The sequence below is a fragment of the Xyrauchen texanus genome, chromosome 26 (genome assembly GCF_025860055.1).
Source record: "Xyrauchen texanus isolate HMW12.3.18 chromosome 26, RBS_HiC_50CHRs, whole genome shotgun sequence".
Taxonomy (NCBI): Eukaryota; Metazoa; Chordata; class Actinopteri; order Cypriniformes; family Catostomidae; genus Xyrauchen; species Xyrauchen texanus.
Window position 1 is genome coordinate 9,527,963 of NC_068301.1, and position 15,539 is coordinate 9,543,501.

Here is a 15,539-nt window from a genome sequence, read left to right on the forward strand (position 1 = left end):
AAAACGCTAGGACATAAACTCAATTAAATGGGAAGAATGAATATTTGAGTCCTGCCTTGTATAACGCAAACAACTTTTCACCTCAATATATCAGCCATTATTCTCTCTCTCTCTCTCTCTCTCTCTCTCTCTCTCTCTCTCTCTCTCTCTCTCTCTCTCTCTCTCGCTCTCTCCTAATAAGCAACATAAACGGCAGCAAATGGGCCCCATAACCACCAGAGGGCCCCAACCACCAGTTCAGAATAGCCAAGTAATTATTTGCAATAAAAATAAATAGTACTGGCCACACAGCCCATCTATATTGATGCCACTAGTCCAATGGAACCTGTCAATTGTTTTTACATAAGCATTGAAGATAATGCATGTAGACATGAGTATGTGAATTTAAGGAGATGATGGACATATCGTATATTTAAAAGCTTGTATGGTGTCAGTTTTATCCGCCGCCTTTTGCCAATTCACTCTTCTCCCCATATCCATCCCATCTAAGCGAAAACAGACATTGGCAGTACACCATCAGCCGTTGTAGAGTCATATATTTTAAATAACATTGGACCATGCAGAAAGGTTTGGTTTAGATATGGAGGGGGAGCAGGCCTCCTGAACTCACTAGAGCAACATTTGGCAATTAAAGGCAGCAGTGATGAGGCAATATTACACAACAAAATGCAACAAAAATATTTTATGCAGTTGTTATTTTCCCCAGAAAATATTCAAGTTATATGTTCTTACTGGCATAGCACATGTTTATGTCTTCACAAAAATACTGAGAAAAATATGAAATGCTTTAGTATGATTTATTCTCTTTTCCATACCTTTGGTGAATGCAGCAATGGAAATTGAAAACCTTTTTATTTTGTTTATTTTTTGCATTCAAAGAGACACACTTAAAAAATAAAATCATATTTTTGATTTTAATATCCCTTAGGTTTTCTGAAATCCACATTCTCAGACAAAGTCAGATAAAATGTGAGATAAAGCATTCCAAAATAGACACTGAAATACACACAAGCACACAAATACAGACACACAAACTGGACACATACACACCATCAGTAGTCAGCAATATGACATCATCAACACTGGCTTTGACATCTTCATGCGTTTTGTCTTTTCACTACGATTGCATCTGCTTTTTTTGTTTAGTTACAAAGGTTAGAATCCACTAGAAAGACTAATATAAACAGAAAACATAGAAAAATAAATAAATAAAAAGAAAATAATAATCAAGAATATTAATAATATTGATGACTATATATATGCACATAAATTAGCATGTGTACATATTTGAACATTAAGGATTCCCTTAAAAAAATTGTTTTGTTTTTTTTCAACTGATTTAATTTCAATGTTAATAAAAGCTAAACACTGCAGAGTAATCTAAAGTACTATATTATGGCCCAATAATCTTCCTCAGCCAGGTCGTTCTCAGACATTCCACCACAACACTGTCCATTTGATTTGTAGACAGCTGCAAAACACACAGAAATCGCTAACAAAAAAGACATTTTACTAGAATATAATATAGATAAACGAGACAGGTTTTCACTCCTAAATTCTAACTCATCACTCATCATTTAGATAATAACACATCCTAGTGTGACACAAAGTGTAAATGAGCTTTGCAGAATTTGTTCTATTTTGCTCTGTTTTGTTCACTCATTGGCATTTAGCCTCAGTGTTCCGCACAACCATGTCTCCAACATTGACGCAGTAAAATATAAAAAGCCATCAGAACACGGAAGCACAGACACACATGAATAAGTTTCAGAATAGCCCTTGGATTAAATTGTCCATTGTATAACCAAACCCTTTCCCCTTTTCCCCTCTAATACAACCTTAAATAGTGAACAGCTTGAGATGCAAATTAAGTGTTTAAGTCTTAATATTTGACATTAGTGCATGCCTATAATTACTGTATATTTCTGCTCTTATACACATGTAAATAACAGAACAACCATAACGACTCCAGAATCATGTTGTCATACTAAGCTGTCCTTTGATTGGTCAAACATGCAAAAAAGAGGCATGAGTTTTATCAGTTTTGTACTATCAAATATGAATGGCTGAGACTGCGTTTAGTAAAATTAGTTAATTACAGTTTTCTCTGGTTGCTCATACATTTTTAGTTCAGACAGTATTACCTGATTTACCCATCAATCAATTATTTAATCTGTCAGCCTGTCAAAGATATTATAAAACAGCCCAAAGGTTATCCACAATGCAAAAAATCAACAACAAATTGACAATTATTCATGTCAACTTTAAGAATTCACAGTCTCATTATAAGAGGCTAAAAATCTTTGATTATTAGTTTCAATATATTATCTCCCAGTGAAAATGTTTCCCTCCATTGTATTCCATATGAATAAGCTCTAATATGGCTGATGACATTTGAACTTATATTAACAGTGCAGACTTATAAGTCAGGTCACAAAATGAGTGACAATTTTGATGTCCTTTTCTGTTCTCTGCTTTCTTTTGCTGAAGGATCACAAGCATTTGTCTGTCAACAGTTTCACTGAATGGCAAACACCACAATGCGCACAGTAATCCTCAAGTCACAATTCAGTCCCAAGTCACGTTTTGAGATTGTTCAAATCATTGTCTCCGTTAGGTAATTCAGTGCAATTTGACACCTTCTCAGTTTCTTCCAGAATATGTCATCGTTCCCTTATTTGACTGATGAAATACACCACCTTGAGAATGACTCTTTGTGTGATGTCCTACTGTTGAATAATACTTTCAGTGAACTCTGAGACAAGGTTCTGTCGGTCATTTGCTGTCATCTAATCCAACAGAATTAAATGGAATTAAACCCTAAACCAATTGGCTTTTAAATTGGTGAATATAATGAGCTGGAATTTCTCACTACAGAAAACTTGCCCTATTCTAATAATGATCTACTTTCACCTGTGTATTTGGTTCTTTTCTGAACATTTCTGAATAGTGCCATGAAAATACTAAATATATGCTACACACATTCAGAGGAGATATGGATCCCCTCTTCATGTTTCTATTTATTGAGAATTTAGCAGTTTAGGGATCCACAGAATCACTTATGGTATAGTTTCATTTCCCTCTTTCTCTCATTCAAGGCTTAGCGATACATTGTGTATACGCTTGTCATGGTCCTTTTTCTGTACACCCTTCTCATCTCAAAGCCTTTACTATGTTTCCCTTCCTCCTTTTCCTCCTTCAGTTCTGTTTTAAGTCATAGCCTTCTTTAAACTCCACTATCTTCCCTCTCCTCGGCTTGTGCAATCACACCTTATCTGTCCATCATCTCCTTAGCCATATTTTCTGTTTCTTTTCTCTTACACAGTCACTTCATTCTTGCTCCCTGTCCTAAGTGCCTGACCAGCACTCACTCCCCCACCTCCTCCGGGGAGGAAGTGCAACTGTTCAATTGTGTTCTGGCGTTTTGTTGCAAAGGCCATCCGGCGAGCGCTATGGCCCATCGTGCCAGGTCCTCCTCCAGAACCATGGACCTCCCCCCAACCCAAAGTCCCGCCCCCATGACCAGATGACATGGTGGGCGTGTGGTCTTGCTCATGGCCGGAGGTAGGGTGCGAATTCATTTTGATCATATGATGGCGGTCGAGCGAGGGCGTCACACATACGTTCTGCTGGGACTGCGCTTTATGGTGGTGGGATAGTCGTGGCATAGTCGGCACCATTCCACCGTAATCTCCCATTCCCCCACCCATCATTCTCTCCTCCAGGCGGTCTGGTGACACCAGGAGGCGCTCGTGAGACTTGCGTAAAGTCTGGTTGGAGCTCTTGCTGGTGGTCATTGGTTTGTAATACTGATGCTGCTGGTTCTTGGAGAGGCGTGAGAGAGTGTTACCCTCCCCCAGTGCCAGAAGCTGATCTTGGGACATCACCCGGCGAGGTGGCTTACTCATTGAGTGGAATGTGGGGTTGTACTGCGGCGTGGGCAAAGGGTAGGGGTTGGGGGTAGAGGTGGAATTGGACACATGAATTCGCGTGCGGGATGCGTGAAGAGGTAGTGTACCTCTGGCACCCAGTGTAAAGTCACCACCCCAGTGCAGGTGGTGCTGGGAGGAGTGGAAGCTGGGTGGAGCGTTAGTTGGCCTTCGCTTGGAGGTGTAGTATCCAGTATAGTCATCCAGGTTTTTTTCTGTGTTTAGGAAAATTCAAGATTAGAATACCCTTAAAAAGCTAATTTTGTCTGTAAATCAACGTTGTGGTGTAGACATAAAGGCCCGGTCACATTTACCTTTGCACAGCGAAATTTAGGTGGCTAAATAGTCATCTCAATGGGAATCTGCGTGATCATTAGTTTTGCACTATTGATAATTTTCCGCGATGGACTGGAGGTGGCGAAGCATTTCTCCTTGCAGATTTTGCGTGGAGTTCAAGTTTAGTGAACTTTGACAGGTGAATTCACCATGTTGACTAATAGCAAGTTGCTTGGTCTGGCAGTGGCCTTTGTTTGGGCTGTGCTTCATACACAGCTACACTGAATATTCACAATAGAAAAGAATATCGCTTTAGTGGTGAGTTTGTTTTTAACTTCACCCTCCCAGAACATAAAGTGCAGAATAAGAGTCTGATTGGCAATTCGTTTTTTGTACATGCGCTCAACATCCGCCCACACATTCTTCGCACACCGAATTTCACTGTGGAAAGGTAAATGTGACCGCACCTTAAGAATTAAGAAAGTCCTGTACAATTTAATGCTTTTTTCCAAATCTTTTCAATTTAGGTTCCTAGCAAAAATTATTTTTAAAAGCTGACTGTGACTGAATATGATCAACTTAATTATTTTATATGATTTTGTCTTCCAGTCTAATGAAATTATACAGTGGCTCTAAAAAAATATTTGGACACTTAAACCACACAATACATGAATGTTATTGTATTAGATAACAAAATATTGAAAGATATTAAAAGAAAACAACACGTTTCACAAAATGTTTGTTAGGTTTAAATCAAAGGCGTAATTTATGGGTGGGACTTGTCCTCACCACTTACCCCATGGCCAGTTTTGTCCCTACAACTTTTTGAGGGATATTTTTGTGTGTTTTATAATGACTCCCGATCGGATGCTGGATGTTATGATGAGTGCTCGATGTGGCTGTTATCAGTGGTGTTGAGTGACAGAGGTAATGCTCTCTTGTGAACACAGACGCACACTTAAAGGAATGTTCCAGGTTTAAATCAACAGCATTTGTGGCATAAAATTGATTACCACAAAAATAAATTTCGACTCGATACTCTTTAAAAAAAAAAGGTTACATTGAGGGACTTGCAATGGAAGTGAATGGAGACAATAAAAGTGAATGGGACCAATTTTTGGAGAGTTTAAAAAGGCAGAAATGTGAAGCTTATACTTTTATAAAAGCACTTGTGTTATTTTTTCTGTTAAAACTTGGGTATTATTTTAGCTGTAAAGTTGTTTAAATTGTAATTTTTTCAGTCATTTTAGGGTTTTGGGGTTTGTTGACAATACATCGTCATAGCAACGAATTTGTAAACTTTAACTTAAAACAGAAAAGATTTGTAAGTTATTTTTTTCACACTAAAATCATGTTTATACATATATCCTTTACGTTGCATGGTAAAAGTATTTTAACGTTAAAAATTGGCCCCCATTCACTTTCATTGTAAGTGCCTCACTAGAACCTTGATTTTTGATTTTTTTAAAGAAAAGGAGGAACGAGTCGAAATGTATTATTGTGGTAATTAACATTATGCCACAAATGCTTTCGATTGAGCTTAACTTGTATTGAACCCGGAACATTCACAGACACTCACTTTGCTGTTTCGCAGCTCGCTCTCGTGATATACATCCCCTGTTTACAGAATGCAATTTTGTTTTAAGTTATTTTGGGTGGATACAGATTTATATCCCGATCCAAGCACAATTGATCAGCAAGTATGACTATCAAAACAGTAAAAGATTATTTGAAATTATTGGTCAATAACCTAATTAATATTCATGAGCTTCACCATTTCTTAATGTGATTAACTACACTGGTGTTAACTCTGTTAGAACACATATTGGTGTGAACTTGAGGGGAACTAACATACAGAGTACATCTATGGAAAATGACTGTGGGACCAGTTGGTTAAAAGTAATGGCAATTGTAATTGGCTTAATATCTTTGTAATGGATATAATTGCATAAGATGACATTTTAAATGTGGCTTAAGTGTCCAAATGCTTTTGGGGCCACTCAATGCAAAAGAAAATAACTACAACAAACATGCACCATTGCTACAGGGCCTTTCCCTTAAAATGGCAGCAGTTTACCCCAAGCTATACAGACTCACAGAGACTCTCTTAAAATACATACTACTCTCTTTTTTAAACACACACTCACCTAGTCTCTTGAGGGAGCTGTAGCGGTTGATCTCTGGTTTCGCGACAGTCTCATATGATGGAGGTAGCTGGGCAAGGTTGTGGAAGGAATGAGAGAGAGAGGGGTGAAAGCCAGAATTATTGTGCTTGCTGGAAAGCAGCGTTCCTGTGGAGACCAGCTGGGTGTTGTTCATGCGTGGAACTCGCTCTAAGAGAGGACAAGAATGGAGAATAAGACAAATACCAACAAATGTTGTGTGCTTATTTTCTACTAAAACACGACAAACTAAAATTTCAATGGAGTTATACAAATTTTAAAAATCTTAAAAATGTATTTAAAATTTTAATGTCTTTTACGATTTTGTTTCTCAAGTAAATTAATCTTGTTTTAAAGATGTTCCGATATATTTACCGGTAAACAAGGCAAAATACTGATTAGGAAAAGTATGTTTTTCAGTGTGCTTTAGATGCACTTACATGTCCCATTAAAAAAAAAAGACCTATTTGAGAGACAAGGGCAGATCGTTCTCATTTGATATGTGTGGGGCTAGCCCGTCATGCTCAGTGTTAATCAATTGAGATCTGGAGAATGTAATGCGCATGTGCAACGAGTGTTCCATGATAGCCCGAGGGGCAAAAAAGCTTTGATCATATGTATGTCAGTCTGACGTGGTCCTCAAAAGTTACCGCTGTTGAGTGCAGACCTGCGTAGTGAACTTCTTTGATAAGTTTTAAAAGCTGATTTTATTCTAATGCGTTCCTGGTTGGATTAGTTAAAGCGCACCGCTTATCATTTCAATTAATTGTATGCCATTGTTTTGATGTGTTGTTGCATTGGTTTGTGTTAGATTACAATAAGTGTAAAATATTGAGATACTTTCATTTTGATTAGTTTAGTAATGCTGTTCATGCGAGTTAGTGAGATAATATGCACAGCCTTTGACGATTTGCCTATATTTGGTTTTCTCTCATGTTTACCTCACGTTTACATTTGGCATGAATGTGCATGTTTTACTGTTGATTGTGCTAAGATGAAATAGTTTATGGGTGGCATCATGTTCAAAGGTTACGTTAGAAGAAAAGCTTTATTCGCACCTCTGAAGGACTGAGTTGTCAAATATCTATTTTTATCCGTCATACTTGTTTTTATTTTGTGATAGTTTTTATTTTGTGCCCTAAGTGATAGGGCTAGATTCACGGCGTAGCATCCATTATTAATGGCAATTACATTACAGTGGATAGGCCTATATATTTTCTGACTCCTCGTGCTTGAGCCTGGTGAAACCAAACAGTTCTAGGGTGAAATATCTACCTTCCAATCATCCGCTGTGCTAAAACAAATTTTTTTTATTTGTGGGTTAAAGTGCTTACATGCACAAGTTCACAGAGCTTTTTAAGTGTGACTTATATCAACATAAATTGTCTCACATGAAGCCTCTCTGAATTATTTCATTTATTAAACATATTTTAAAATATATATTTGTATTATTATTTAATCATTATATTATTGATTTGCTTTTTATTGGGGGGCCTTTCTCGGCAAATATTGACATATACACTTACAGTAATTGTGATTAATTCCATTAATTAATCGGTATATCATGTAATTAATTCAATTAAAGTTCTCTCTCTCTCTCTCTCTAATATATATATATATTCGTAATCTACATTAAATACATATATTACATTTTTTTTATTATTTTTATAAAACTTTAATTGATGATACATTTGCCATTTTGCCACTGTGAAAACTTGGAGCCAAATTGTCCAGTCTACAACCCAGAAATATTTTTCTTATAATCACTAAATATCATATTCATATAATTAAATTTTATATGAATATAATAGTAAACATAAACATACAGAATGATTTTTCCATTCTATAAATATGAATTCCAGCACATTTATTGATGCTTTGGTGACTGCAAACAGGACAAACAACAAGAAAATATATCAGGGTAGCGACAAAGTGGGAGTGCGCAAGCAAACACTCAAACCAACGTGACCAAGCTAAAGCAAAGGCAGTGACAGACACCCAACAGACATAACTGAAGCACACAGTGACTACTTCTCTCTTACTGGCATTCACACACAGACCTGCTGTTTCAAGCAATGCTTTTGCACACTCTTAAGCTCCTTGCCTTACCGATAGTAGCTGTGTGTTTAGGACTGGACCCAGTCTGGATAAAATTGTGTTTTCCAACTGCAAGAGAGCAGAGTGAACACTGACCGACCCCCAGTTCATAAAATGCATGCTAGGCCTCTTTGCATGTAGCCTATAAAATTATATTTTTCAGTAATACCAAGCAGATGAACTTTTAAGACCCAATGAAATTAGCTCTGAGGCCATCTATATGCTAGTGTAGTCCTAAAAGTTAACAAAATACTCTTTTAGCCAATATACACATTTAAAATCATATACATATCAAATAAATAGGCCTTTTTCCCACCTACAGTACTGGTACTTTTCCTTTAGTAACTTTTTAGATGAGAACTCATACGAGGATCTGAACACCCGAGGAGACTTTTCCCCTGTTGCATTCACATTCACATAGTTACCGCTGTAGTAACTTAATCTAGTATCGACCAGTTCTCTTCTGACATGGTCAGAACGTGCAATTCAATATCAACACCGAAATCAACAACACCAATGGAGGACGCCAGGATCTGAGTTACAGTTTTGTTAGGGCTGTTTTACACAAGCTTTGGCTGAATCCGAAAACGTAGGCACTGCCTAATCACTTTATGGTTTAAACGAAAGTGTTTTTGGATGAACACTCAAGGAAACTGGTCTCTGAACCGTTTAAAAAGCACTTTATTTCATCCTGCCTCCTTATACAGCCCCCTGAAGGCAGCATTTTCCCATTTTCGGATTTGGTCTGTGTCTTTAGGTTACAGTTTTAACTGGGCACGAGAGCTGTGCGTGCGGAGCTCCGTGCTGCTGCAGCCGCAGTGAGAGATGAGACGAGAGGTCAGACAACCACACATGTTGAAAGCACTATAAACCTATTTATCAGCACAATATTTTACTGAAATACTCATTTACTTAGAAAATACATCTGGATGCAAGTTACCACACAGTAACAGGTACACAATACTTCCCTCATGTAAACTAGATTTCATGACGGTTTAGTGTACAATAGAGTTCTAGATCCACTTTCTATAAACTTCTGATTATTTATATCTCAGGAAAAATGTGATATAGTAATCCAGAAATCACTTTATTTTCTGTATAGTCACACAGTACAAACATTACAGATGCAATGAAAACCCAAAGCGTGTCTCCCGATTAAGTCACTCACTCACTCACTCACTCACTCACTCACTCACTCACTCACTCACTCACTCACTCACTCACTCACTCACTCACACACTCACTCACACACTCACTCACACACTCACACACACACACTCAAACACACACACACACTCACACACACATATGTGTGTGTGGAACGGGCAATCCTCTTTGGATACTTTGTTGTTTTATTTATTTTATTTCTGTTAAGGGAATTTTTAAATCCTCTGAGTAGCATGCTAGCAGCTAGTTGTTTACAAATGGCGGCTGTGGACTTCTCTCCTTTCTCAATGCTTTGTGTGTCATAGGTTTTTGACCTATTACAGGCTGCAGCACCTCCCATAGTCCCTATATGCCCCCAAAGTATCTACTCCAGAGTAGGAGTTAAAATCCCCCAAAAACGGCTCAGAGGAACTATAATTCCTTACGTGCGAAATCGACGAAAACTACTAGTTCCAGGAGAAAGTACCTAAAACGGGCTTTAGGACTGCCAGTGGGAAAGGGCCTAATTGTGCCTCCAGACTTTTTTTCACTTTTTTTTCTGTGCCATTGATTTTCAACATTTTGATCTCTGAATATAAACCCCACTGATTATACAATTTAAATCACCAGGGCTGTCACAAATATAAAATTTTTGTTAATTTATTAATTGTCATACAAACAAATACAAAAAATTTAGATTAACGATTTAATCTTTTTTTTTCATGTCAGTTAAAATGTAAACATAATACACACACACACACACACACACACACACACACACACACACACACACACACACACACACACACACACACATGTTGGGTTTCCATGTTTTATGGGGACTTTCCATAGACATAATGGTTTTTATACTGTACAAACTTTATATTCTATCCCCTAAACCTAACCCTACCCCTAAACCTAACCCTCACAGAAAACTTTCTGCATTTTTACATTTTCAAAAAACATAATTTAGTATGATTTATAAGCTGTTTTCCTCATGGGGACCGACAAAATGTCCCCACAAGGTCAAACATTTCGGGTTTTACTATCCTTATGGGGACATTTGGTCCCCACAAAGTGATAAATACACGCTCACACACACACACACACACACCACACTGTAAGTAGTCATTTATTTACACTGAACTTGGAATACAATAAAATGTATGCTTTCCTTTAAGGCAAAGTTAACAAATATGGCTGGTAGAATGCCATAAAAATTATGTATTGTGATTATTAAAATATTGACAAATGTCTGAAATACATTCCTGAATTTGATATAACAGTCATATAATGATGATGATTATAATCACATTGAATATAAGATTATTTTTATTATTATTATTATTATAAAACTGAATATTATTATTATTCATGTACGCTATAAGCAAACAAAATATAGGTTATTTCTATATTTACTTTAAATTCTCTTATTTGGATTTAAGGTTGGAAAAATGTTTAGGTTATCGGAACACAATGATCAAGGGTATCTCAATTAAATATTATGTAATATGTTATAATTGTTACTGGAAATCACAGCATTGTCTGTCTGTGCCACAACTTTCTATTTCCAAACCCCATTCCTCAATCCCCATGTCTGCTATTTCTTTCCATGCAACTCGTTTTTTCCAGTTCTACTGCTGTGTTCTACAACTGCAACTAAATTTTACAAATGTAGTTCTTTGCTACATCCATTATTTCTTTCTCATTATCATACACCATTATCTATTTAGCTTTTTTTTGCTCTATGACTAACTGTGTGAGTATGGGTGAGAGAGACTTACGTCGGTTATCTTTGCTCTGGAGGACAGGAGGGTAGAAGTTTTTAGACGGCCGCCCCCGCGTGCCCTCGCTGGAGGTGGCATTTGTAAGGACCATACTGTTGTTTCTCTCGCCTTGCTGGACAGGGCTGGACTGGTGACGCAGAATGTCCACCAGTGCTCTGAAGAGAGGGAGTGAGAATACAGGATGAGTATATGACAGATACAAAAGACACAAGTTTGAAAAAGTCTGACATATCAATCACTACCAATCTTTTCAGACTGCAGTCACCAATGCAGACTGCAGATAAAGCCATTGTTTCGTTCCCCATTGTGACAGGCTCCCTTCCTGATTATAATCAATGTCTATTAAAGGCAAGTCAGGTCACTCTGCGGCCATATTTGTAACACCTCCAGGCACCTATTTTCTAGGCATACAAGTACAGCTCCTTTCTACTTGAATGGGGAAAGACTAAAATCTCCAAAGCTGTTTGTTGGTCAAGATTATGTTAAAATAATGTTTTTCAAATTAGCAATAAAATTTGACAACATTGGGGTCCACAAATTGCACTACTTCAGTTCAAATCACACAAATTGTAACAATTTTTCAAGCTGGTCCAGCTAACACATGCTCATTCTCGAGTAAACAAACAATGTTCTGTATCAAAAATGCAATTGCTGTTTTAACTGCAATACAGGACTTTCATTCCTACAGCTGCCACATTTACCATTCCAATGCCTCTATCAAAAAGGCAATTGGCTGTTTTAACTGTAAGACAGGACTTCCATTCCTTCTGCTGCTGTATTGCGCATTGCGATGTCTCTATCAAAAAGACAATTGGCTGTTTTAAATGTAAGGTGTGACTTCCATTCCTAAAGCCACTAAATTGGGAATTGTGGTGCCTCATTTTAAAAGGTGATTGACTGTTTTAACTGTATAGCACAACTTCCATTCCTACAGCTGCCACATTTACCATTCCAGTGCCTATATCAAAAAAGTGATTGGCTGTTTTAACTGTAAGGCGGGCTTTCCAATTCTGCAGCCGCTATATTGTGCAATGCAATGACTCTATCAAATTGGCAATTGGCTGTTTTAATTGTAAGGCTGGACTTCCATTCCTGCAGCCCCCATGATTAGCATTACAATGCCTATATCAAAAAGGCAATTGGCTGTTCTAAGCGTAAGACAGAACTTCCATTCATACAGTCACAATATTTACTATTTCAATGGTTTTATCAAAAAGGGGATTAGATGTTTTAACTCTAAGGTGGGACGTCCATTCCTACAGCCGCTATATTGCGCACTGCAATGCCTATAACAAAGAGGTGATTGGCTGTTTTACTTGTAAGGTGCGACTTTCATTCCAACAGCCACCATATTGGCATTACAATGTTTATATCAGAAAGATATAGTGTTGAAAACCCTCTATCAAAAAGTTGATTGGATTTTCTAACTGAAGGCAGGATTATAGCAACCATATTTATTGTTACAATTTCTCACATTCCTATGTATACGGGGACCCGTCACATTCTCATAATGTCATAATGGAACTTTCACTCACCTAGGCATGTTGATGTCTCTGTTCCTTGGTCGTCGAGACAGTTTATGGAAGGCCACTTTAACCCCAATGGCCATAACCATCGTAAAAGAGATGACACCCCCAATGACATATGCTGTGTTGTTACTTTGTTGCTGCAGTGGGTCAAAATCTGGGTTGTGGCGGACTGGGGGATGGGTGATGGGTCCTGTCGTGATGGCCCAGTCAGGTGAGCGGTAGTTATTGCAAGACTCTTGATCTAGACGGTTACGTTGGTGCTCGCAGCAAAAGCGGTAATGGCAGGTGCCACAGCAGTAGATGTAGGTGCCCTTGGTGCAGTTGAAAGTGATGTCAAACTGTCCCATCACATCGAAGTAACCTCGACAGACATCTACGTCCACCAGCCGACGAGGAGGAGGCGCCACTTGGGCGGCGCCCAGTGGGGGCTTCAGGGCATCAGCTGTCACATTGCGGGGTAGCATAATCTGTGGGAGGGGTTTTGGAGGGATCTCGGCCGCCTCTGGCTCTGCTGCCATGGCAGCGGCTTCCTTTCCCTGCATATCTGGCTGGAAAGGAGCAACCTTGCGGTGGCGTCCTCGTAACAGAAGCAGCACTGGCCCCCATTCACTGAGGAGTGTTCCGAGGTCATAGTTACAGTGGAGAGCACAGGGCCAAAAAGGAGGAAAAACAAGATGACAGCAGATGGCATCTTGGTAGAGGGGGCTTTTTTTTTTTTTTTTATCAAAGATGAAAAAATGTGAAGCCTTTATACAAAAGACTTCTCAGCCTACAAAAGCTGATGTATTGAAGAGACGTCTATCAAAAGTTGCAAGTCAGTATGGGAATAAATAAGACGTAAAGTAATTTTCTCTTTCAAATGTGCATACACTAGTATGCAAATTATTATATATGCAAAATGCACATCCAAGTCCTGGAGTTTAGGTTAAAGATAAAAAGCATGGCATGAGACTCTCAGTAAGGGTGTAAACATAATTCTGTGGATTATTCGCAACAATGAGGTAAATCTATGTACAAGTTTTATGCTTGTTTAAATTTAATGAGTGTGAGTTGGAATGTTTTAAAACTTTGATTTGGCACAAAACTAAATATTTGGATTAAAATCTTCTCTATAATTCTATAAAGAACAGTTTAAAAAATATGGAAATGATTTAAATACAAACAGAAAGAAAAAAGATTTGATTCTTTGTTGAGCAATTTAGTCCTGTAAACCATGTAAACTTTTTAAAGTATCACAAAAGTCAAAGGTATAGCTTCTTCTTAAAGGTGTCTATATAACTGATCTATGGCACTAACAATTCATTCAAAACTCAATCGGTGTTCATCTTATTGGAAACATGTAAACATTTCTGTTTGAGGGTAAACTATTTCTCAAAGTCTACTTGTTTTCACAAATGTTCTCTGTTCGGGTTGGCACTTCAGTTGTCTTCCACAACGACCCACTAAACTACTCTATAGAAAGAAATGGTGTATTACCCTTAGGGAAACAGTGACTACTACTTAACTATTCCTTGTGACTTGTAAACAATTGTCATCGTCAGCTCCAAGAACTGATGTTGTCTTGTAAACAAATCTTTAGGCTTTAGGCTTTCAAGTCAATAAGAATGACTGCGAGACTACATTTCAACATGCCAACATCTTTGAGGTTCTGCTGTGCAACAGTGTCAGTTCTCAAGAAATGTCCACAGAAAAATACTAAGTACTTCATTTAAGTTTCAGAAGGAAGTCATTGAGGCTTGAGATTAAGGTAGGGCTAAGCAATGAAAGTACAACTTTAAAGAGTACAGAAATGAAACCTCAGAACTTTACAACGAGGAAGAGCTGATCTTTTTCTAAAGGCGACACAGCCAGACAAAGGCTCATTACGAAGGCTTTGGAAGAGTGTAGTAAGTTATAGGACACTCACAAAGTGTAACAAGCAGCAGGTATGTTAGTTTCTGGTTTGATAACACAAGTCTGACCAGAAAGGAAGAAGTGTTCAGAATAAGAGAGGAAATGGAAGGATGGACTGAGTCAAGGTGAAGGCGGTCTACTTGAGAGTCTATGTGTGTTGGACCCTCTTGCGTGTGTGTCTTTGCTCTGGATTTAGCTCAACCCAACAGAATAAAACAAACGGGGGCTTGGGTCCAGTTCTGGCAGGACAGCATGGTTGAGCCCACTGAACAGACATGAACAAGTCGGGATTCATCCGTCAATATGTGACACGTGGGGACCAACAAGCAAATTCGATAATTTTTTCCAACCAAAATTCCTATTCTAAGTGTTAATGAGTACGATGAAGTAGCAGAACAACTTTAAACGTGGACCCACAGACAACAGAGTAAATGCGTCAATGGCTCCTTGGTGAATATGGCCGATGTCATGCAGACCTCTTAAATTATTCCTGAATGTACCCATCCACCTGTTTTTTTAATGACAGGGATCTTAACGTTACTATGGCTATGAGAAGTATGGCTTCCGTATTTAACCCTTTAGAGACACAAGACAGTTAATGCTCTAAACATGCAACGTATGTAGAGGCAAAAGAAAAGAAAGAGGAGCAAAAAAAAGGATTTTGTGATTGATGACTAAAGAGATTTGATGGAGAAGGAGAGTTAAATGGGCTTTTGTGAG

The 15,539-nt window shown here is 38.1% G+C and overlaps 1 protein-coding gene across 1 annotated transcript; it reads right to left on the bottom strand.

Moving 5' to 3' along the window:
* Window positions 1-790: 790 nt before the first annotated feature.
* On the bottom strand, window positions 791-13,722 carry LOC127619596 (protein shisa-7-like). The gene is given in 6 exon segments (XM_052092485.1): window positions 791-4,144; window positions 6,353-6,538; window positions 8,477-8,533; window positions 11,395-11,552; window positions 12,933-13,524; window positions 13,527-13,722. Coding segments are annotated over 6 exon segments (1,911 nt in total). The 5' UTR covers window positions 13,618-13,722; the 3' UTR covers window positions 791-3,317.
* Between the last annotated feature and the right edge of the window lie 1,817 nt (window positions 13,723-15,539).